Raw genomic sequence first — 22,657 nt, forward strand, 5'->3', positions numbered from 1 at the left:
TTCTTTTCAGGTGGGGAGGGGGAGTAGAACACCTAACTCCTTAGCATCAGAACGTGTTAATAATACTATAAGAAATACTAATGATACGATGGTCATTTCGAAAAATCCTTTCTTAGTGAGCGCCTAGAAGCCAAGAGGAACATATGTGCCAAATTTCAAGTTTGTAGGCTTTACGGTTCTGGAGAATTTGTGATGATGCCTGAATGGTATTTCACTTTTATATATATATAGATTTAGCTTCCTCCAATTTAGGTAATGCTTCTCTGTCTCCACTTAAGGCATAACCCCCCATAATTTCATTTCCCCGCCCAGCTTTTAATACGGCTTGACATGGCAAGTACTTTACTCGCATTTTAGTCCATTTAGTTCCTTCCCAAACAACTCTGGAAAAATCAGCAGGTTACAAAATTTACTTCGGCCTGCATTTTTTATTTTTTTTAAAAAGGGTCGCATTTTCTAGCATTTACGTTGGTTCAAACCGCCAACGCAGTTCAAAAGGTCTCAATTAGGGCTTGCGAAAGGGAGCTGGGGGCACTTTAAGTCAATTTAATTCCTTCCCCATAATGTTAGGGTTGGTTTTTCCTTGGTTACGAAGTCCACCTGGCCGTGTTTAAATTAAGTGTTTTAAGTGTGAGCAGGGCCAGGATGATTCTATAGTAGAGAGCAGCTTGCCAAATCCAGCTTTTAGAATATTACAAGTTCAGTTCTTAGGAAACTACTTAGCCCTTTTAGAGAGAAGACATCAATTTAATTGTATTGCTGGTTTTAAAAAAAACCCCTCTTTTGGGCTGTCTGCGTGAAACAGAAATAAGTGGTATTTTTTGTCTCCTCGAAAATGTGAAGCAACAGATGGAAATTAATTAAGGAGAGAAGCAACTGTAGAACCAGGGAGAAATTTCCAAATAGTGAGAGCAATTAATCGGTGGAACAACTTGCCTCCAGAAGTTATGGGAGATTCATCGCTGGAAGCTTTCAAGAAGAGACTGGACTGCCATCTGTAAGACATGGTGTAGAGGCTCCTGCTTGAGTGGGGGGGGGAGGGGTGGACTAGATGGCCTTCAAGCCCCCTTCCAATTCTGTTATCAAGGAGCCATCCAATCTCAAAATAAGGAGAAATTTCCAGACAATGAGGACAGTTAACCGGAGGAACAGAAGTTGCCTTCAGAAGTTGTGGGTGCTCCATCATTGAAACTTTTAAGCTGGACCACCATTTTGTCTAAAATGATATAGGGTCTCTTGCTTGAGCAGGGGGTTGGACTAGATGACCTCCAAGGCTCCTTCCAGCTCTGTTATTCTGTCAAATTGTGAGGCAGGTAGTCCTCAACTTACAACCCTTCATTTCACAACCATTTGAAGTTACAGAGTCGCTGAAAAAGGTGACTTACAACTGGTCCTCGGACTTACGACCGTCACAAGTATAGATCATGTGATCAAAATTTGGGTGACTTGGCAACTGGCATGCAGTTACAATAGTTGCAGCATCCCGGGGTCATTTGGGACCCCTTCCAGGGGGCTTCCCACAAGCACGGAGAAGCTGGATCTGCTTAATGGCCATGCGATTCACTTAACAACTGCAGAAATTCGCTTAACAACCGTTGGCTACAAAGGTTGTAAAACTGGCTGAGACTGACTTAACAACTTCCTTGCTCAGCAGTGGGAATTCTGTTCACAATTGTATATGGATTTGATGAAAGGGAAAAGTAGATAAATGGGGAAAATGAACGTTATGTTGTAAACTTAGAGTTTATTGTAAATTTATACCCTACCAATTGTAGAAGAAAGTCAGGAGTAATTTCTTTATATTTCTTTTCCTTTCTCCAATTTTAGCTTTGCTTTCTCCTTTGTTCTTTCTTCTGTTCTCTGTCTTAATTATTAGTTCTCCTTAATTTCTACTTTTCTGGTTTAAAAATCTAAACCTTTTTTTTTAAAGTCAACTTTTAAAGGTGCAGACAGAAGGCTTAGGAAAATTTGAACCACCTCCTAGAAAATTTGCCATCCTGAAAAGATTTATAGTCTTAGGATAATGTGGCTTTTTTTTCTTCTATTTTAATACACTGATCCTCCGGAAAAAAAAATAACACTATTAATCACAGGATAATGGCCTATTTGGCTAGGCTGATCACACTTTCTCTCTCCAAGTGCAAGAAAGTTACACTAATTTAGGATGAAAATAATTCCTCCAAGTTAGCTGGCTCAACAGTACTGACTATGAGAGGGATCTTGGAGTCCTAATGGACAATTACTTAAGTACGAGCCAGATGTGTGCAGCAGCTGCCAAAAAAGCCAACACAGTTCTAGGCTGCATCAACAGAGGGAGAGAATCAAGATCAGGTGAAGGGTTAATACCACTTTATAAGGCCTTGGGAAGGCCATACTTGGAATATTTGCATCCAGTTTTGGTGACCACGATGTAGAAAAGATGTGGAGACTCTGGAAAGAGTGCAGAGAAGAGCAACAAAGAGGATTAGGGTACTGGAGGCTAAAATATATGAAGAACGGTTGCAGGAACTGGTTATATCTAGTTTAATGAAAAGAAGGACCAGGGGAGACATGATAGCAGCCTTCCAATATCTCAGGGGTTGCCCCAAAGAAGAGGGAGTCAAGCTATTCTCCAAAGCACCTGAGGGTAGAACAAGAAGCAATGGGTGGAAACTAATCAAGGAGAGAAGCAACTTAGAACTGAGGAGAAATTTCCTGACAGTCAGAACAATTAATCAGTGGAATTAATTAAAACAGTTAGAACAATTAATCAGCTTGCCTCCAGAAGTTGTAAATGCTCCAACACTGGAAGTCTTTAAGAAGATGTTGGATAGCCATTTGTCTGAGGAGGTGTAGAGTTTCCCGCCTAGGCAGGGGGTTGGACTAGAAGACCTCCAAGGTCCCTTCCAACTCTGCTATTTTATTCTATTCTATTCTATATTCTATTCTATTCTATTCTATTCTATTCTCTAATTCTATTCTATTCTCTACTTATTCTATTCTATTCTATTCTCTACTTATTCTATTCTATTCCCTAGTCTATTCTCTATTCTATTCTTATTCTATTCTATTCTATTCTATTCTATTCTATACTCTATTCTCTATTCTATTCCCTATTCTATTCTCTATTCTATTCTCTACTTATTCTATTCTATTCTCTATTCTATTCCCTAGAAGACTAGAAGACCTCCAAGGTCCCTTCCAACTCTGCTATTCTATTCTATTATATATTCTATTCTATTCTATTCTCTTCCCTATTCTCTTCTCTATTCTATTCTATTCTATTCTCTACTTATTCTATTCTATTCTACTCTATTCCCTATTCTATTCTCTATTCTATTCTATTCTACTCTATTCTATTCTATTCTCTACTTATTCTATTCTATTCTATTCCCCATTCTATTCTCTATTCTATTCTACTCTATTCTCTACTTATTCTATTCTATTCTAAATGTTCTATTGAGCTGGCCACGCCCATCCAGTCACATGGCCACCTTGCCACGTCCACCCAGCCGGTCATTTGGCAGATCATATTAGCGGTCTGCCAGATTTAAAACTATGAATTTAATGGTCCCTGAGGTCCGAAAGGTTGGGAGCCCTGATCCAGGTGATGGTTATCCCAAAGATGCTTTTTTTTCAAGAGGCAACTGGATTTTCTGGCTTTGAAGATGTTTCGCTTCTCCTCCAATGAAGCTTCTTCAGCTCTGACTGGATGGTGGGGAATGGAAGGATTTATCCTCCTTGAAACATCTTCAAAAAAACAACAAGACAGAAAGTCCAGCTGCCTCTTGAAAAAGCACCTTTGGGACAATCTAAAACTACGGAGAAACTTCCTAACAGTGAGAACAATTAACCAGTGGAAGAGCTTGCCCTCCAGAAGGTGTGGATGCTCCATCACTGTTAGGCTTTCCAGAAGAGGACTGGATGTCCATTTGTCTGAAATGGCGTAAGGTCTCCTGTTTGAGCAGAGTGGACTAGAAGGCCTCCAAGCTCCCTCTTCCAACTCTGTTATGCTGTGAATGGATGTTCCGTTCCGTGGGCTGAAGCTATTTCCCACCAAAGGGACGGCCTCTAGAATGATTATTTCCAGGCAGCATCTCAAGAAACAGAGCCCAGCCTACCTGATTCGTCGGTGGTGGAGATTTCTCAGCTTCGTGGAGCCTAAAGATAGAAGCAAAAACTCGGATCACCAAGGGAGTCAAAAGCAAATTTCACACCGTGACTTTTTCCAAACAAAATTAGAAACAACACCTAGAAAATAAATCCAAAGTGGCACAGATTTTGTATACGTCTCCATTGTGATCGGTGGCTTCTGCAAAGGAGATTTAACTCCTAGGGCTACGAGCATTGGTCTTTGCGTTTAATGGATAATAGAGCTTGGGGGGAAAAATGGATTTTTCATGTTAGATATGCTGACAGCAATAAGAATACAGATATTCCTTGAATTAAAACCAGTGGTGGGTTTCAAACATTTTTTGAACTTACTCTGTGGGTGTGGCCTCCTTTGTGGGAGTGGCTTACCAGCCATGTGACATGGTGGGAGTGGCTTGCCGGCCATGTGTTTTCTTTCTTTCTTTCTTTCTTTCTTTCTTTCTTTCTTTCTTTCTTTCTCTCTCTCTCTCTCTCTCTCTCTCTCTCTCTCTCTCTCTCTCTCTCTTTCCTTCCTTTTGTCTCTCTGTCCCTTTTTCCTTTTTTTCTTTCATCTCTCTCACTTTTTCTTTCTCCTTCCTTCCTTCCTTCCTTCCTTCCTTCCTTCCTTCCTTCCTTCCTTCCTTCCTTCCTTCCTTCCTTCCTCTCTCTCTCTCTCTCTCTCTCTCTGTGTCAGTGGTGGGTTTCAAAAATTTTTGGAACCTCTTCTGTAGATGTGGCTTGCTTTCTGGTGGAACCGATCACAATGATCCGATCCAATGACTATCGTCATTGGAAAGGCCTCATCCCTTCTTTCTAGATTAATTTAGAGCAGAAATGCTCCACTGAACCCACACTCAGATGAAACAGAGTTGGAAGGGGCCTTGTAGGTCATCTAGTCCAACCCCCTGCCCAAGCGGGAGGCTCTTCACCATTTCTGACAGGTGGCAGGCCAGTCTCTTCTTGAAAGCCTCCAGGGATGAAGCTCCCGCAACTTCCAAAGGAAACTTCCATTGGTTGATTGTTCCCACTGTCAGAAAATTCCTCCTTATTTCTAGGTTGAATCTCTCCTTGGTCAGTTTCCATCCATTGTTCCTTGTCTGGCCTTCAGGTGATTTGGAGAATAGCTTGACCCCTTCCTCTCTGTGGCAGCCCCTCAAATATTGGAAGATGCTCTCCTGTCTCCCCTGGTCCTTCTCTTCTTTAGATTAGCTAGGCCCAGTTCCTGCAACCGTTCATCGTATGTTTGAGCCTCCAGTCCCCTCATCATCCTGCTTGTTCCTCTTCTCTGCCCTCTTTCTAGAGTCTCCACCTCTTTTTTATAGTGGGGTGACCAAAACTGGAGGCAGTACTCTAGGTGTGGCCTTACTAAGGCTTTATAGAGTGGTCTTAGTACCTCCCTTGATCTTGATTGTATCCCTCTGTTAATGCAACTGAGGATTGCATTGACTTTTTCGGTTGCTGCCACACACGGCTGGCTCCTATTTAGCTGGTTATCCACTAAGACTCCAAGATCCCTCTCACATTTACTGCTATTAAACCTGGTCTCACCCATATCGATATGTGTCCTTTCGGTTTTCTTGCCTAAGTTTAAGACTTGACTTTTCTCTACACTGAATTTCATTTTGTTAGATAGGGCCCAGGGTTCAAGTCTGTCAGGATCCCTCCCTCCCTCCGAGCGTTGCTAAACTAAAGCGTTGCATCACTTCAATCATCTGCATTTTGGCTGCAGCTGTTGGGAATGCAGTTTCAGCAATGCATAAATGCTAGAGGTTCCTTAACCTTGATTTACGAGGCATGAGATCAGGGTTTGTTTCCCTCCAGCCATTTTTTAACAGAAACCTCTGGACCAGTCATATAGGAAGTCTGTGTGAGCCACCTACCTCAAGAGATTGTTATGTGGTTAATGCAAAATGTGGAGATGGGAAAAAAAAGTACATATTGTTTTATATATTGAAGAGCCGAGGTGGCACAGTGGTTAGAGTGCAGTACTGCAGGCCACTTCAGCTGACTGCTATCTGCAGTTCAGCGGTTCTAATCTCACCGGCTCAAGGTTGACTCAGCCTTCCATCCTTCCGAGGTGGGTGAAATGAGCACCCAGACTGTTGGGGGCAATATGCTGACTCTGTAAACCGCTTAGAGAGGGCTGAAAGCTCTATGAAGCGGTATATAAGTCTAACTGCTATTGCTAACTGCTATTATATCAAAGTCCATATTTTAACTCAACTACGTTTTCAAGTTGACTGCGGCTATATTTTTTTAAAAATCTGCATATATATTTTTATTGCTGCCTTTCTTCTGGACTTTATTATGCCTTTTGATATTCATGTGAAAAAGCGAGGCACAGATTTAATATTAATCAAGAAGTAAATATGTGTTTGCTCTGAAGCCTTTAAGCGACATAAATTCACAGACCCAGCCAGGTCCCTGGAAAAAGATATTCAGGAGGCCCTTCATAAAAGACCTGACATAAATTAAGTAATTAAACTTTACGGTTTGGATCAACGGATTAGGAAGCAATCATTTCTTTCTAAGGAATGTATCCCAGCTCTGCTCTCACTCAAGGTATGTGGCATCGCAAAAGGTTAACGCAATCATAAATATACCCAGCACATCATTAAAACGGGCGGCCCAAAGAATAAAACACAGTTAATGAGAAGTCCTGCTGAAGGGGGGAATTTTACTAGGCTGTGAGATACAGCTAGAGCTTCTGGCAAGGCAGCAGAGGCTTCTGGGAATCGTAGTCCAACTTTTCTGGAAGATGGCTCGGTTGCCTGATTCAACTGTCAGATTCGGGTTAATGTCAGGGTTCCAAATAGCATCCAAAAAGTAAATCAGAGTCCAAGGCAAAGGTATTGCTCAAAGTTCCAATTGATGAGGAGAGCCATGTTGGCACATCTGGGGAAACCCGAATCTGAAAGCTTCCCGATTTTCCCCACCCAGTTGAAAGTTCAAGATCTTGCCCCCCACACCCACAAGTCCATCCCACGGTCCAATCTCCCACTGCCATGCTGGCAGCTTCCACCCATCCAGTCAGGTGCAGAGGTGCAGAGACAAAGGATGACCTTGGCTTTCTAGAAAGAATGTTGTTATGGCTGCATATCATCTAACTCTGTACAATCCCCACCTCCCGTTTTCCCACAATAGAAAAATGCCTAGTAGAATAATAGAAAGTGTGGCAGGCCAAAGATCCAAAATAAAAGATGGCTGCAGGCCTGCCAGCAACTTCCTCTCTGGTAACGTTGCATTGCTAACTAGGGCATACAAAACCTTTGCCAGACCAATTCTCGAATACAGCCCGTCTGTCTGGAATCCACACTGTATATCGGACATTAATACAATCGAGCGAGTCCAGAGGCATTTCACGAGAAGAGTCCTCCGCTCCTCTGCTCACAACAGAATCCCTTATGCCACCAGGCTCACAATTTTGGCCTTGGACAACCTGGAACTACACCACCTACAGTCTGACCTAAGCGTAGAACACAAAATTGTCTGCTACAACGTCCTGCCTGTCAACGACTACTTCGGCTTCAACCTCAATAATACGCGGGCAAACGAAATCGATGCAAACTCAAGATTAACCGCTCCAAACTCGACTGCAGAAAATACGACTTCAGCAACAGAGTGGTCAACGCCTGGAATGCTCTCCCTGACTCCGTGGTTACATCCTCAAAGTTTCAACCTTAAATTGTCTACCGTGGACCTCACCCTATTCCTAAGAGGTCCGTAAAGGGGGTCTGCATGCCCATTGTCCCTGTCCTACTATCCCCATTTATTTGAACTCATTTCCTTGGTTCATGTCGATGTTTATACATATACCTGTTATCTTGTACATGTTGGACAAACAATAAATAAAAAACTTCCCAAAATATAGGGAACAATCTAAAGCAGTTTTGTTTCTCAGCCTCCCCAAACTTTGAGATGTGTGGACTTCGGTTCCACCACAAAACCGCGGTAGACTAAAGCGCGCTCGACGAAAGCGTGTACGTGACGTCATCACAGCGCGACGAAAACAGCACGCTGTGAGCGGTAAACTTAAAATTAACGTGTAAATCTAAACCTAACCCCCCCAAACCTAACCCTAAACCTAACCCTAAGCCTAACCCTTAACCTAACGCTAAACCTAACGCTAACCCTTAACCTAACCCTAAACCTAACCCTAACGTTTAACGTAACCCTAAACCTAACCCTAACCCTTAACCTAACCCTAACCCTAACCCTAACCCTTACCTTTATGTGAATCGGCTTGCTTTAATTTAATTTTAATTTTAATTTAATTTATTTTTAATTTTATTTGTCGCGCTGCTGATGACGTCACATACGCGCTTTAATCGGGCGCGCTTTAGTGGACCGCGGTTTTGTCGTGCCACGGTGGACTTCAACTCCCAGAATTCTGGGAGTTGAAGCCCGCTCCTCTTAAAGTTGCAAAGTTTGAGAAACACTAAAAAGAGCTGAAATTTAGATCCTTTTCCTAGCTGAGTTACTTCGGCCACTGCTGTTGTGATTCTGTAATTGTTCCGTCTTATTTCCCTTATGTGCTGGGTTTATTTCCTTTTTTATGACGGTTGTGCTGTGATTGGATCACAATTCTGCCAGTTTTAATGAACACGTCGCAGGATTAAGAGCACGATTGAGGGGGAATTTCTGACTGATTTTTGTGTTACGGGCTGTTTCAATTCTCCCTTTGGCTCGGAATTAAATCTAAATTGTCTAACGAGCAAAAAAAAGAGGAGTATTTCCCTCTGTCAGATGTTTCCTAGAGGTTTGGGGCAAAACTGGATCTGGATTTCGCCTCTTTCAGGAAATTTAAATATTATTCCAAAGTTTTTAGCATCGATACCCTAAAATTTTCTAGTTGAGACAATACATCGCCCCAAATTTAACTTCACATCAGAAACAATGTCTACCATTGTTGCTCAATCTTGACATCTTTTAAGATGGGTGGACTTCAACTCCCAGAATTCCCCAGGCATCATAATTTAGGATGGGTGGACTTCAACTCCCAGAATTCCCCAGTCATCATAATTTAGGATGGATGGACATCAACTCCCAGAATTCCCCAGGCGTCATGCTTTAAGATGGATGGACTTCAACTCCCAGAATTCCCCAGGCATCATACTTTAAGATGGATGGACTTCAACTCCCAGAATTCCCCAGGCATCATGCTTTAAGATGGATGGACTTCAACTCCCAGAATTCCCCAGGTATCATACTTTAAGATGGATGGACTTCAACTCCTAGAATTCCCCAGGCATCATGCTTTAAGATGGATGGACTTCAACTCCCAGAATTCCCTGTCATCATAATTTAGGATGGATGGACTCAACTCCCAGAATTCCCCAGTCATCATAATTTAGGATGGATGGACTTCAACTCCCAGAATTCCCCAGCTATAACACGGTCATTAAATCAGGTCATTCACGCAGGGCAACCTGCTTTACAACCATCATGACTTATGACCTTAATGGGCAGGCTCCATGACGGTCGTAAGTCGAGCACTGCCTATCTTCCCCATTCTGGCCAATCTGCATATCGAAGGCTCAGTAAATGAAAGAGAGAGAGAAAAAAGACTTAACACTTTTTAATCTTGTTCCATATAGATGGCGAATTGACACAATTACCTCCCCCAAAAAAACCCGGAGCGCATTAAAAACTAATTCCTCAAGCACCAAAAAAAGAGATAGATAAAATTTCTTTTGTCTCCTTTCTTAGAGAGGGCCGATCAGATAGCGGAATAATTAATCTAATGTTTGTCTGGGTGCTTAAATGGAATTTCCGATCGTCCGTCGCGTTTCGTGATTATCGGCTAAATCCAGAAGCAATCAAAAGATGCGCGGAAAAAAAAACATTGTTTTTTTTCCCCCTTTACATAAAGGAAAATTAAAGTAACACTTGGACAGCTTCGCTTGCCTACAATCAGGAAGACTTCCGTGGTCTTCAATGCATTTCCTGTGATTTGATTTTATTTGGTCTCTTTGCTCAAATTCTTTTGGGCTTTTTCTTTTAAAAAAATAAAATAAATATCTCCGGGGGTTGAAATGCTCTCTAGTAAGCTGTGAGATGGTTTTCTGATCCCGTCATCTTGAAGGCTGAAGTCGGGAGGCTTGGAAAGCTGTTTTTTTTAAAAAAAAATAATCTTCTTCGCTATCGCGGGTTTTTCATCTCTCCATAATAGTTTTTACATTCACACTCTATGCTTGATAAGCCTCTTGCTTAATCCGGGGGTTTGTACTTTACCGTAGCTTGATGTCTGACCTAGGCTATTATGCTAATCCGTAATACGCTTCTCCTTCTCTTTGTCCTTCCTTCCTCCTTCCTTCATATCTTTTCCCCTTTTCCCCTTTTCCTTCTCCTCTGCCTCCTCTTTGTCTCTTTCTGTTTCTCCTTCTCCTTTCTTTCTCTTCTCTCTTCCTCTTTCCCCCATTTTTCCTCTCCTTCCCACTTTCTTCCCCTTCTTCCCTCTCCTTCTTCCTTCTTTCTCTTTTTCCTTCCTCTTTCTCTTTCCTTGCTCCTCCTCCTTTTTTCCGGCTTTTCCTCTTTCTTCTTTTTTTTTCCTTCACCTTCTTCTCTTCCTCTCCTTCTCCATGTTCTTCCCCTCCTTCTCCTTCCCCCCTTCTTCCTCCCATCTCCTTCTCCTTTCCTCTCCTTCTTCCCTCTCTTCCTCCTTCTCCTTCCTCCCTCGTCTCTTCTTCTCTTCTTCCTCTCTTTCTCCTTCCCCTTCTTTCCTCTTCTCTCTTCCTCCTTCTCTCCTTCTCCTTCCCCCTTCTTCCTCCCTCTCCTTCTCCCTTCCTTTCTCCTTCTTCCCTCTCTTCCTCCTTCTCCTTCCTCCCTCGTCTCTTCTTCCTCTCTTTCTCCTTCCCCTTCTTTCCTCTTCTCTCTTCCTCCTTCTCTTCTCCTCCTTGCTCCCTCTTCTCCTTCTCTTCTTCTCTCTTTCTCCTTCCTTCCTCTCCTTCTCCTCTCCTTCTCCACATCCTTCCCTCCCTCTCCTTCCTCCCACCTTCTCTTCCTCTTTCTCCTCCTCTATTTCTCCTTCTTCTCCTTCCCTCTTCTCTCTTTCTCCTCCTATTTTCCTCCTTCTCCTTCCTCCCTCTTCTCCCTCTCCTCTCCTTTGCCACGTCCTTCCATTTTTGTCCTCCTCCTTTTGCACCATGTGGTGTGAATCACAGGTGGATTCCTACCAGTTCGCACCAGTTCGGTAGAACCGGTTCGTCAAATCTACCGAACCAGTTAGAAGAGGTTCCACCAGTGGACCCGGAAAGCAGGCCACGCCTACAGAAGAGGTTCCCAAAAATTTTGAAACCCACCACTGCCCCCCCCACAGACTTACACAGAGAGAAAGAGAAAGAAAGGAAGGAAGAAAGAAAGAAATAAAAAAGAAATAAAAAAGAAAGAAAGAGAGAGAGAGAGAGAGAGAGAGAGAGAGAGAGAGAGAGAGAGAGAGAAAGAAAACACATGGTTGGCAAGCCACTCCCACCAGGTCACATGGCCAGCAAGCCACTCCCACAAAGGAGGCCACACCCACACAGTAGGTTCCAAAATTTTTTGAAACCCACCACTGCCCCCTCCACAGACTTACACAGAGAGAAAGAGAAAGAAAGGAAGAAAGAAAGAAAGAAAGAAAGAAAGAAAGAAAGAAAGAAAGAAAGAAAAAAGAAATAAAAAAGAAAGAGAGAGAGAGAGAGAGAGAGAGAGAGAGAGAAAACACATGGTCGGCAAGCCACTCCCACCAGGTCACATGGCCGGCAAGCCACTCCCACAAAGGAGGCCACACCCACACAGTAGGTTCCAAAAAATTTTGAAACCCACCACTGGTGTGAATGTCCCATTGCCTCCAAAAATGCCTTGCTAACAACTTTGAATCAGCGTGCTGTTTGAAAGCTACTGGGGGTCCTTTCTGCCCAGTGGTGAAATTCAATTTTTTTTTACTACCTGTTCTGTGGGCGTAGCTATGTGGGCGTGGCAGGGGAAGGATATTTGCAAAATCTCCATTCCCTCCCCACTCTGGGGCCGGCCAGAGGTTGTATTTGCCGGTTCTCCAAACTATTCAAAATTTCTGCTACCGGTTCTCCAGAACCTGCTGAATTTCACCTCTGTCTCTGCCCCACTTTGCTTTCAATAAATCCAGAGTGACATCCAGAATGCAAAGGAAACGGATCTATGGTTTTCGTGGAACAAAATTAGGCACTGTGAAACAAGCCAGTTTTAAATATTAAAAGATTAAATATTTAAATATTCAAATATTAGCCAATAGTACCATCCAGGGAACCAGCTGTGGATCTTGGGAGGACTCAGACCGAGGAAAACTATATTTCAATGGACCTGAAATACACCAGGTTGTAACAGCCTCTATTTAATTCCCCTCCCCCAATCAACCCATTTGTTTGGATGAAAAGACAAAAATAGATTTACCTTACAGATGTGGAATCTTTACCTACAAGAAAGCAGGAGAAAAAAAACCACGTTAGCTGGAAGATCAGTTTTAAAGGTTTCCAAAAACATCCTGCAAAACTTAAAGTCCTTACAATAACGGGGCAGCGGGAGAGCAAAACAGCATTTTCTGAACCTCACAGAAGGCATTTCTCGACACTACAGCGAGTCCTCGACGTACAACCGCAACGAGGTACACATTTCTGTTGCTAAGCGAGACGTCTGTTAAGTGAGCTCCACCCCATTTTACAGGGGGTTGGTCTAGATCAGTGGTCCCCAACCTTTTTATCGCCGCGGACCAGTCAGCCTTTGATAATTTTACCGTGGCCCGCTGAGCGCGCGCAGGGGTGGGGGGGGCGTTGTTCGCGACGACACATTGAGTGCGTACCTGCGCGGGGCTCTCTTCCCTGGAGCCTTTGCGCACGGCCCAGGAGCTTTTGCGCACGGCCCAGGAGCCTTTGCGCTGCAGCGATCATGTCCCCCGGCCGCTGCAGCGATCATGGCCCCCGGCCGCTGCAGCGATCAGGGCCCCCGGCCGCTGCAGCGATCAGGGCCCCCGGCCGCTGCAGCGATCAGGGCCCCCGGCCGCTGCGCGGCCCGGTGCCAGGTACTCCACGGCCCGGCACCGGTCCGCGGACCGGGGGTTGGGGACCACTGGTCTAGATGGCCTACAAGGTCCCTTCCCAACGCTATTGATCTGAGTGTGGATTCAGTTGACCATTTCCGCTTTCAAGAAGAGACTGGGCTGCCCTCTGTAAGAAATGGGGGGAAGGGTCTCCTGCTTGAGTGGGGGGTTGGACTAGATGACCTACAAGGTCCCTTCCAACTCTGTTAATCTGTTAACCAGTAGTAGCTGCTTTACTCTGATTTACTCTGGGATCCACCAGGAAGCACCTTGTGGAGATGCTTGCACTCTTGGTCCCAAATCACTGGCTTTTCCATGAATACGGGTAGTCCTCAACTTACGACCTCAATTGCACCCCAAATTTTGGTTGCTAAGTGAGACAGTTGCGAAGTGAAATTTGGGCTCATTTTACGACATTGCCTGCCACCGTTCCTAACCCAATCACTGCAGTTGTTGAATTAGGCACACGGTCATTAAGTGAATCCCCATTGACTTTGCTTGTCAGAAGGTCGCAAGAGGGTCTCACGTGACCCCCGGACACTGCAACTGTCATAAGTACGAGGCAGTTGCAAAGCGGGCAAATTTTGATCACGCGATCACGGTCCTAAGTGTGAAAAATGGCCATGTCCTTTTTCCCCCAGTCCCACTGTCACTTTGAAGGTCACTAAATGAAGCAGTCTAGCTTATATTAACCTGCCTGTCTTGTGTAAAATGAGTGGCTGATCTCTTAAAAGCTTAAAAAGAGGGTAGACCTTCATGGAAGCCCACCAGAAATAGGGGCACCATAAGGAAGGAAGGAAGGAAGGAAGGAGAAAGAAAAAGTGAAAGAGATGAAAGAAAAAAAGGAAAAAGGGACAGAGAGACAAAAGGAAGGAAAGAGAGAGAGAGGTGGAAAGTTAAGAAGCCAAGAGGAAGGTTAGGGGAAGGGCCATTTCTACTGGGCCTCAGAAAGCAACAGGGCATCTCCATGAAGTGGCCAGGAGGCATCTCATGACCTTGGCTGATCTCAGGGAATATAACCGGATTGGATTTGATGAGGCCATGGAGGGAAGAGTTTATCTTGGACGGAGACAATTGCGGAGACAATTGCGAGTCACTTCTACACTGTTGCCAAGTACACGAAGGTATCCATGAAGCCTACAGGAATTCAGGTCAATGTGAGGAGCCCTCTTCTAGCCATACGTACGTCCATCTGTCCATCCATCCATCTGTCCATCCACCACCCATCCATTGTCTGTCTCTCTGTCTGACTGATATTCTATCTATCTATCTATCTATCTATCTATCTATCTATCTATCTATCTATCTATCTATCTATCTATCTATCTATCTATCTATCTATCCACCCACCACCCATCCATCCATCCACATATATAACCATCTTCTCTCTCTCCCTCTCTCTGCTCTCTCCCTCTATTCTCCAACCATTGATCCAGCCTCTCTCTCTTCTTCCATCTGTCCGTCCATCTGTCCATCCATCCATCCACCCTACATCCTCCTCCTCTCCATCCAGCATCCACATATACATCCATTTTCTCTCTCATCTATCTCTCCATTCTTCATCCATTGATCCAGCCTCTCTCTCTTCTTCCATCCATCCATCCATCCATCCACCCATCATCCATCCATCTCTCCATCCTCCATCCACATTATACATCCATCTTCTCTCTCTCCCTCTCTCCTCTCTCCCTCTATTCTCCATCCATTGATCCAGCCTCTCTCTCTTCTTCCATCTGTCCGTCCATCTGTCCATCCATCCATCCACCCTACATCCTCCTCCTCTCCATCCAGCATCCACATATACATCCATTTTCTCTCTCATCTATCTCTCCATTCTTCATCCATTGATCCAGCCTCTCTCTCTTCTTCCATCCATCCATCCATCCATCCACCCATCATCCATCCATCTCTCCATCCTCCATCCACATTATACATCCATCTTCTCTCTCTCCCTCTCTCCTCTCTCCCTCTATTCTCCATCCATTGATCCAGCCTCTCTCTCTTCTTCCATCCGTCCATCCATCTGTCCATCCATCCACCCCGCACCCTCCTTCTCTCTATCCTTCATCCACATATACATCCATCTTCTCTCTCTCCCTCTCTCCCTCTATTCTCCATCCATTGATCCAGCCTCTCTCTCGTCTTCCATCTGTCTGTCCATCTGTCCATCCATCCATCCCCCCATCCTCCTTTTCTCCATCCTCCATCCACATATACATCCATCTTCTCTCTCATCTATCCCTCCATTCTCTCCCTCTCTCTACTCTCTCCCTCTATTCTCCATCCATTGATCCAGCCTCTCTCCCCTTCCATCCATCTATCCATCCATCCATCCATCCCCCTTCTCTCTAGCCTTCATCCACATATACATCCATCTTCTCTCTCTCCCTCTCTCCCTCTAGTCTCCATCCATTGATCCATCCTCTCTCTCGGCTTCCATCTGTCTGTCCATCCGTCCATCCGTCCATCCGTCCATCCCCCCCATCCTCTCCATCCTCCATCGACATATACATCCATCTTCTCTCTCATCTATCCCTCCCTTCATTCTCTCCCTCCCTCTACTCTCTCCCTCTAGTCTCCATCCATTGATCCAGCCTCTCTCCCATCCATCTATCCATCCATCATCCATCCATCCATCCATCCTCCTTCTCTCTATCCTTCATCCACATATACATCCATCTTCTCTCTCTCCCTCTCTCCTCTCTGACGCTAGTCTCCATCCATTGATCCATCCCCTCTCTCGGCTTCCATCTGTCTGTCCATCCGTCCATCCGTCTGTCCATCCATCCATCCATCCATCCATCCCTCCCCCCCATCCTCTCCATCCTCCATCGACATATACATCCATCTTCTCTCTCATCTATCCCTCCCTTCATTCTCTCCCTCTCTCTACTCTCTCCCTCTATTCTCCATCCATTGATCCAGCCTCTCTCCCCTTCCATCCATCCATCTATCCATCCATCATCCATCCATCCATTCTCCTTCTCTCTATCCTTCATCCACATATACATCCATCTTCTCCCTCTCTCCTCTCTCCCTCTATTCTCCATCCATTGATCCAGCCTCTCTCTCATCTTCCATCTGCCTGTCCATCTGTCCATCCATTCATCCAGCCATCCATTCATCCATGCCCCCATCCTCCTTTTCTCCATCCTCCATCCACATATACATCCATCTTCTCTCTCATCTATCCCTCCATTCTCTCCCTCTCTCTGCTCTCTCCCTCTATTCTCCATCCATTCATCCAGCCTCCCCTCCCCTCTTCCACCCACCCTCCCTCCCTCCTTGACATGCATCACATCGGGAAAACAAACCATAGAAATCATGACAACAGGTTTAGAGAGACCACCCGAAGACCCCGTCCCCACAATGGATGAAGGTGCCTTCAGTGCATCCATCAGCCTCAAGAGGGATGAGCACAGGATGGCCAACTCTCTGAACAGGCCCTCCAACCACAGAGACCAGCTCACCCGGATGTTTACCTTTTCTGTGTCTTGTTTGGATGAGGTAGATAACCGCAATCACCAACACAACCACGAGGGCACACACCACCACGCCAGTGATCACCATTTGTGTACTACCGTCTGCAGAAAGATTGCATGTGTTACGGTGGGGTCCTTGAATGGCCCTTTGAGTCAGTCAGCATCTATTTACAAAATGCATTCGTTGAAATATATATTGATTTTCCCTGTCTATACGGACTCTGGGCAGCTCACGAAACAAAACAAGGTAAAGATTGCCCCTCGCACATATGGGCTGGTCGTTCCCGACTCTAGGGGGCGCTGCTCATCTCCGTTTCAAAGCCGAAGAGCCAGCGCTTTCCGAAGACGTCTCCGTGTTCATGTGGCCGGCATGACTCAACGCTGAAGGCGCACGGAATGTTGCTACCTTCCCACCAAAGGTGGTTCCTATTTTTCTACTTGCATTTTTTATGTGCTTTCGAACTGCTAGTTTGGCAGAAGCTGAGACAAGCAACGGGAGCTCACTCGGTTATGTGGCGCTAGGGATTCGAACCGCCGAACTGCCGACCTTTCTGATCGGCAAGCTCAGCGTCTTAGCCACTGAGCCACTACCTCCTGTGAGATTTCTAACTCTCTTTTAATGCTCCAAATTTCCCTTCAACTCTCCCACATCCCAGGGCAAAGTGCGTACACATACACACCCAGCAAAGTGTGTGCACATACACAGGAACAGGGAAATAAGTCCACGAACCAAGGAACAAACAATGAATCCACAAAGTCAGGAACAAGGTACTGAATCCACCAAGCAAGGAAGAAGCAAGCAGTCTTGCAAACTCCAATGGTCTCTACCGCACACCAAAATCTACAAATTCAGTGTTTCCCCCCCCCCAAAAATGGCCCTCCACACAGTGTCTCCTTAAACCTCAGTCCCCTGGTATGCCTTGTGAAGAGGGGCGGGGCACTCTCCTCCCAAGTAGTCGAGTCAGTCTGCGCTGTTCTCACCTTCTCTCCACTCTCCGTGCCTCTTGGATCAGGCAGCTGATAGCTGGCATATGGCTTTGACAACCCAGGCTGGCCACGCCCCTGTACCGGTTCTCCGGTCTCTGTTGCTGTTGCTGGCATCTTGTTTATTAGCTTTTTATGGTTTTCGCGCACGCGCACAACCATTTTCAGCAAACTGCCCGTGTGCAAGCAATACGTGGCCGGGATGGGGGGGTGGCGATGGGGCGTGAGCGAACCGGTACTGGTTTGCGTAGGAACCTACCCCTGACCTGGTCCCTGGGCTGAATCTTGGAACAACAATCCCTTCACTCAAATATTCCAGAAGAATCTGGAGAGCTATGCTGTCCTCAAATGAAGAACGACCAAAAGACACATGACGGAATGAAACAGGAAACAAGGTGGACGGGTAACAAAAGAGCCGAGGAGGCGCAGTGGTTAGGGTGCAGTACTGCAGGCCACTTCAGCTGACTGTTATCTGCAGTTCGGCGGTTCAAATCTCACCGGCTCAGGGTTGACTCAGCCTTCCATCCTTCCGAGGTGGGTGAAATGAGGACCCGGATTGTTGTTGGGGGCGATATGCTGAGTCTGTAAACCGCTTAGAGAGGGCTGAAAGCCCTATGAAGTGGTATATAAGTCTAACTGCTATTGCTATTGCTAAAATCTCTGAAGAAGCAACCTCAAAGCCCATACTTACTTCCTTGCCCACCAGCCGAAGCTTTCCCCTCTTCAGGTTGCATGCTGATCAAGAGCGTGATAGTTGTGTTGACCAGAGGCTGGGAGTCGTGCTGGACCTGGCAAAGGAACACGGATGAGTTCCTCTCTTCTCTGGCCATCATCTCTAGGCTGCTTTTGAGGGAAAAAGTCCCGTCCGGATTCGAGCTCTTCGGGCCAACCGTTCCTCTTCCGGTTGGGGCATCCTTGGCAAACAACTCCAGCGTTGCCCCATCTGGGTAAAAGCTTTCTGCGTTGCAAGTGACCGTCACGGTGGTGTTCAGCGGGACGGGAGAAGGTGGGCTGGTCTCAAGACGCACCTTGGGAGGAACTGAGCAAAGAAAGCCAAAGAGATCGGTCAAAAGAGCTTCAGACGCCTGGTTCCTAGACTGGCAAAGATGTTTAAGGACATGTCCGCTATAGGTTGGAAATGTCATCGGACACCGGATTCGTATTATCATATGTGGTGCAACAGTTTTTAAGACGGAAGAGGGCTTTGCGCCCCAACGGCCCAACGGCCCATAAAGCAGTAGTATAGTAGTATAGTATAGTATAAGTTTATTTATAGGCCGCCCTTTTCCCTGAGGGGACTCAGGGCGGCTTACAACTTATGTAGGAGGGGATACATACAATGACGTATAGAACAATACATAATTAAAAAAATAGAGCAACATTCATCATTCGGGCGGGGACGGATTATAATCTTTAGCCCCAGGCCTGACGGGATAGCCAGGTCTTGAGGGCTGTGCGGAAGGTCTGGAGGGTGGTGAGGGTACGAATCTCCACGGGGAGATCGTTCCAAAGGGTCGGAGCTACTACTGAAAAGGCTCTCCTCCGCGTAGTTGCCAGTCGACACTGACTGGCAGATGGAACTCGGAGGAGGCCCAATCTGTGAGATCTGATAGGTTGCGAGGAGGTAATTGGCAGGAGGCGGTCGAACCATCTTCTAGATCAGTGACGGCTCGGGTGCCGAAAGCGCTTGCGCGCGATTCTGCAAACATGCATGTCCACACCCAAAATTCAATCCCCCCGCGGCCGCCCCGAAACATGCGTGTGTGACCCCCCTGCTGCCCTGCCCCCGCACGCATGCGCGCACAACCCCCCCTGCCTTCCTAAACCCTGGGGAGGGTGAAAACGGCCTCCCCTGCTCCCCGGAGGCCCTCCGGAAGCCGGAAACGGGCTGTTTCTGAACTTCCGGTTTGTTCGTAGGGTCATTTTTCATCCTCCGGAGCCTTCAAGGAAGTCTCCTGAAGGCTCCGGAGGACTAAAACCGGCCCTACGAGCAAACTGGAAGTCCGTTCCCGAACTTCCGGTTTGCTTGTAGGGCTGGTTTTTTTGCACTCCGGAGCCTTCCAGGAAGCTCCTGAAGCCTCCGGAGGTCCTCCAGGGGAGGCTGTTTTCGCCCTCTCTATGCTCCTATAAAGCCTCTGGAGCCTGGGGAGGGCGAAAAAAGCATGCAAAAAATGGGCACATGCGCACCGGTGTGTGTGTGTCGCGCATTGCATTATGGATGTGGCACATCCATGCACGACTCCCCTGCGCTCCTCCCATTTTTGGCACGTGAGCCAAAAAAGGTTCGTTATTGCTGCTCTAGATGCTTAATCAACCTGACCACAGCCCTGAAACTGGGGATCAGAGCCCTTCATGGTATTGGACCTGGGTACTTGAGAGACCGCCTGCTGCCAATTACCTCCAATAGACCAATTAGATCCCACAGATTAGGCCTCCTCCGAATTCCATCCACTGGCCAATGCCGACTGGCGACCACCCGGAGGAGAGCCTTCTCTGTGGCTGCTCCGACCCTCTGGAACGAACTCCCCGTGGAGATTCGAACCCTCACCACCCTCCAGGCCTTCCGCGAAGCCCTTAAAACCTGGCTGTTCCGACAGGCCTGGGGCTAAAGAGCTTTTGCCCCCCCCCTCGAATGGTATGGTTGTTGTGTGCTTTTAAATTGTGTATTGTTCTGTTCGTCTTTTTTATCCCTTATCTGTACCCCCTTCCCTGACTTGGATTGTGAGCCGCCCTGAGTCCCCTTCGGGGAAAAGGGCGGCATATAAGTGCAATAAATTCAATTCAATTCAATTCGAAAGACTGGCCCACCCAACACGGTTCGAGCAGATCGACGGGTCCCTAATGGGGGGAGCCTATGCCACCCACCTGACCGAACCAGTGAGACTAGAGCTAGTGGATCACTAGGAAGTAATTTGATTCATAATAGCCCCCCAAAATGACAGATGCAGTCATACTGGGGACTCTCCTGGCTAGAGAAGTGGGGACCGACCATCTGGTGGCAAGGGGGTACCCATGGACTTAGGATAGACAAGCCCCCCCCCAACCCCCTTCCCAGCCAGCAAGCAGAAACACCGAGCTACACAATGACCATTCTTGGTGGGAGAGAAGGTTTACTTCTCCACAAAATATTTGAGGTTAAGACTCCCTAGCAAGAAGCTGGGACCAAAGTTTGTGGGACCATTCCCCATAGTCAAGATCAACAACCCAGTCACAGTGCAATTGAAACTACCTCAATTGTTGGGGAAGATACACCCAGTATTCCATAGTAGCCTCTTAAAACCTGTGGTTGGATCCACTTTGAGACCACTACCCTGGGGCCCCCCACGACCTCTGGACTTTGGTCTTCTTGGTGCCATTCCCGCTGCCATGGAGGGCCCTCTACCACCTCTAGACTCCATCGCTTCGCCCCTCTCTTCTACCCAAGGTTCACCTACCTCTTAGGACATCCCCAAGTGCGAAGGTCTCCTGGAGAGGACCTTGTCCATCCAACGATGTGTGTTCGATCTGGCAGATCAGCTGAGACTTCACGTCTCCTTGCTCCAGCTGGATGTCCACTCTGCTCGCCGCTCGGTACGAGATGCTCTGCTTTTCATTCGAATTCAGGATTTCGGCTGGGGCAGCCGGTATTTTTTTCCCATCCTTCAACCAGCTGACCGTGATCTCTTGGGGGGAGAATCCCCCTGTGGAGCAGCTGAAGGAGGCCCGAGACCCCGCCGTGATTCTTCCTTTGGGGCCAGTAATCTCAGGCTGGGATGGCTTGGCTGAGGGAGAAAGTAGAGAGAGAGACATCAGTTGACGTTCCTCAGAGACGATACAGGAAACCCAGAGATGGCGTTTGGTCGGAGAGACTCAACTTTGAACATGGGATTTACTCCCACGTGTCCAGGGGCGGGATTCAAAAATTTTAGCAACTGGTTCTCTGCCCAGTTGCTGGGTGGGCGTGTCCATGTTGAGTGTGGCCTACTCGGCCTCCTGCACCACAGGGGGGCATTTTCACCCTCCCCAGGATCTGGAGGCTTCTTTCGAACCTCCGAGAGGGTGAAAACGGCCTCCACCAGACTCTGGAAGCCTTCTGGAGGGAGGAAACGGGCTTGTTTCTGGACTTCTGGGAGGCCTGTTTTTCGCCCTCCCAGAGCCTCCACATGGGCCCGAGGTGACGCAGGGATTAGAGTGCAGTACTGCAGGCCACTTCAGCTGACTTTTATCTGCAGTTCAGCGGTTCTAATCTCACCGGCTCAAGGTTGACTCAGCCTTCCATCCTTCCGAGGTGGGTGAAATGAGGACCCAGACTGCGGGGACGATATGCTGACTCTGTAAACCGCTTAGAGAGGGCTGAAAGCCCTATGAAGCGGTATATAAGTCGAACTGCTATTGCTATTGCTACTTACCTGGAGATGGGGCGCATGGAGACTCCTGGGGGGGGAGGGCTGGGGGGGCAGCCACTCCTTGCAATTACCGGTTCGGCGAACCAGATGTTAAAATTAGCATCCGGTTCGCCTGGACCGGTCCGAACCGGCTGAATCCCACCCCTTCACGTGTCTCATGGTTGACTGGGAACACCTCCCTCCATCCCCAGAAATCAAATGCAGAGGACCACCTACCGATCACGGAGACCAGAGTGCCTTTCCCGGAAGCCAGCTCTCTTTCTGGGTTCCCTGCCCTCAACTTCACACAATAGTAGGTCCCAGCATCTTCAGGACGGACGTTTTGGATCTTGATGCTGAAGTCCGTGTTGGATCCTGGGGTGACTCTGACCCCCTTGTTGGAAGTTCCTTGTTTATCACTGTAAACGGGCTGGTTTCTGTCTGTCCCTTTGTACCACCGCACGCCTCCAGGTAAATTTCCTCCAGTCAATGTACACTCTAGAATGATGGTGTCTCCTGCTTTCACCGATACTCCGGACTCCGGAAGTTGGGTTACCTCTACCTTCTGTCCTGTAACAACTGAAACAAAAAAGAGACACTTTTGTAACTGGGTTTTCCTCTAGAAAGTTGGTTCCCATTCTTCTAGAGACAGAGAACCACGGATGGTG

The 22,657-nt window shown here is 46.9% G+C and overlaps 1 protein-coding gene across 1 annotated transcript in view; it reads right to left on the minus strand.

Annotated features, from left to right (window-relative positions):
- The window catches only part of LOC148044777 (tyrosine-protein phosphatase non-receptor type substrate 1-like), a 143,815-nt gene that overhangs the window by 11,904 nt on the left and 109,254 nt on the right, over positions 1 to 22,657 (minus strand). The window contains exons 2-7 of the mRNA XM_087720875.1: positions 22,227 to 22,568; positions 21,060 to 21,386; positions 18,317 to 18,664; positions 16,642 to 16,743; positions 12,517 to 12,538; positions 4,101 to 4,140 (exon numbers count right to left, since the gene is read on the minus strand). Of these exons, the coding sequence (XP_087577001.1) occupies positions 4,101 to 4,140; positions 12,517 to 12,538; positions 16,642 to 16,743; positions 18,317 to 18,664; positions 21,060 to 21,386; positions 22,227 to 22,568 (1,181 nt within the window). The remainder of the gene's footprint in view (positions 1 to 4,100; positions 4,141 to 12,516; positions 12,539 to 16,641; positions 16,744 to 18,316; positions 18,665 to 21,059; positions 21,387 to 22,226; positions 22,569 to 22,657) is intronic.

This window comes from Thamnophis sirtalis, unplaced genomic scaffold, assembly GCF_051295495.1.
Source record: "Thamnophis sirtalis isolate CommonGarterSnake01/CBP01778 unplaced genomic scaffold, rThaSir2_p1.2 scaffold_7, whole genome shotgun sequence".
Classification (NCBI taxonomy): Eukaryota; Metazoa; Chordata; class Lepidosauria; order Squamata; family Natricidae; genus Thamnophis; species Thamnophis sirtalis.